The 1,635-nt window shown below is 37.4% G+C and overlaps 1 protein-coding gene across 1 annotated transcript in view; it reads left to right on the top strand.

The window, feature by feature from the left end:
* The first annotated feature begins 353 nt into the window (after positions 1-353).
* Positions 354-1,635, top strand: part of LOC107572344 (uncharacterized) — a 9,843-nt gene continuing 8,561 nt past the window's right edge. The window contains exon 1 of the mRNA XM_016258778.1: positions 354-685. Within this exon, the coding sequence (XP_016114264.1) occupies positions 649-685 (37 nt within the window). The 5' untranslated portion in view covers positions 354-648. The remainder of the gene's footprint in view (positions 686-1,635) is intronic.

Below are 1,635 nucleotides of genomic sequence, written 5' to 3'. Positions count from 1 at the left end.
GTCTTCAGTGTCACATGATCTTCAGAAATCAGTGTAATCTGCTGCTCGAGATTATTATTTTGTTGAAAACAGCCTTTTATGAATAGAAAGTTCATAAGAACAGCATTGATCTGAAATAGAAATATTTTGTAACATTATGAATGTCCTTGTTAAATAAAAGTATTAATTTCTATAATTTCGTATATGCTTATTTCTTCTAACGAAATGCTTCCGTGTCATCAAAACTAATTAATGTGCCTCTGAGAGCTAGATGCTCAGTTTTCTGGATGAATGCATTATTTATTTAAACACACAATTGGTAAATATAATACAAAAACACTGCAAAGTCACTTTGGATAAAAGTGCAGATGAAATGCATGCTGTGACAGTCGAGGGTACAGCTGGTCTGTGGCTGAGAGCCAGAAACGTGTGTTTGCAAGATGTTACAGTAGATTTACTCAGTTGTTCCTTGCATCAGCTGTTTACTCGCAGCCTGCAGTTACATCACGAAACTTTTTCTTTTCTTCAGCCAATAAAAGACAAGCTGTGTTTGTTGGCCCAAAAGACCCGCCACAGTTGGTTGTGTCCGAGCGTCGCAGCTCTGTCCCGCGGGAGAGACACTGAACTAAAGACTGCTCGAAGACGGACTCTGGCACAGATATCGTGAGGATGGAAGCAGGACGCCTCTGTGTTGAGCGAGCAGTGGGTGAGTTATCTCAGAAATATTAATAATTAGTCATATTGGTAATTATTTCAAGGGGTCATGACATGCCTTAATATATGAATATGCAATAAAACAGTCGTATATTTGCAAAACTATGATTTTCAACCCTCATTCTGAGCAGAAACACAGTTTAAGAGTTTGTCAGCAGCTGCGAACATCTCTGCGAAGGGAAAATATCAGTGCATGCGAGTAACTGCTGCAGTTTTAATGCACGATTCTCCCACAACTGCACAAATATATCATATGTTACACTAAAATGTTAGGTTTACTATAGTTAAGATACATAATATACTATATGTGACCCTGCAGCACAAAAGCAGTCTTAAGTCTGTATGGGTCACAATTATACATTTCTCTTTTATGCCAAAAATCATTAGGATATTAAGTAAAGATCATGTTCCATGAAGATATTTAGTAAATTTCCTACCGTAAATATATCAAAACTTAATGTTTGATTAGTAATATGCATTGCTAAGAACTTCATTTGAACAACTTTAAAGATGATTTTCTCAATATTTAGATTTTTTTGCACCCTCAGATTCCAGATTTTCAAATAGTTGTATCTCAGCCAAATATTGTCCGATCCTAACAAACCATACATCAATGGAAAGCTTATTTATTCAGCTTTCATGTGATGCATACATTTTTTTAAAGACACTTAAAGCAGCACTATGTAACTTTTTCTGTGTTCAAAATATGCTAAATGTATATAATGAGCGAGTAAGTGCTTATGTTCGGACTATTGTAGGCTGGTCACCGCTGCGGAGGAACACACACCTGCGTGAATCGCCGGAGACAGAACTTAGAGAAGTAGCTCCGGTCGGAATGTTCCTCCGCGGGATGTGTGCAGTTCTGTTTATTAACCGCTAGCGCGTTACATAGTTACACAGTGCTGCTTTAAAACTGGTTTTGTGCTCCAGGGTCACATATAT

Source organism: Sinocyclocheilus grahami, unplaced genomic scaffold, assembly GCF_001515645.1.
Source record: "Sinocyclocheilus grahami isolate Dianchi unplaced genomic scaffold, SAMN03320097.WGS_v1.1 scaffold1737.1, whole genome shotgun sequence".
Classification (NCBI taxonomy): domain Eukaryota; kingdom Metazoa; phylum Chordata; class Actinopteri; order Cypriniformes; family Cyprinidae; genus Sinocyclocheilus; species Sinocyclocheilus grahami.
Note: the sequence above shows the minus strand (reverse complement) of the source record. Positions and strands in the feature narration are given on the sequence as shown.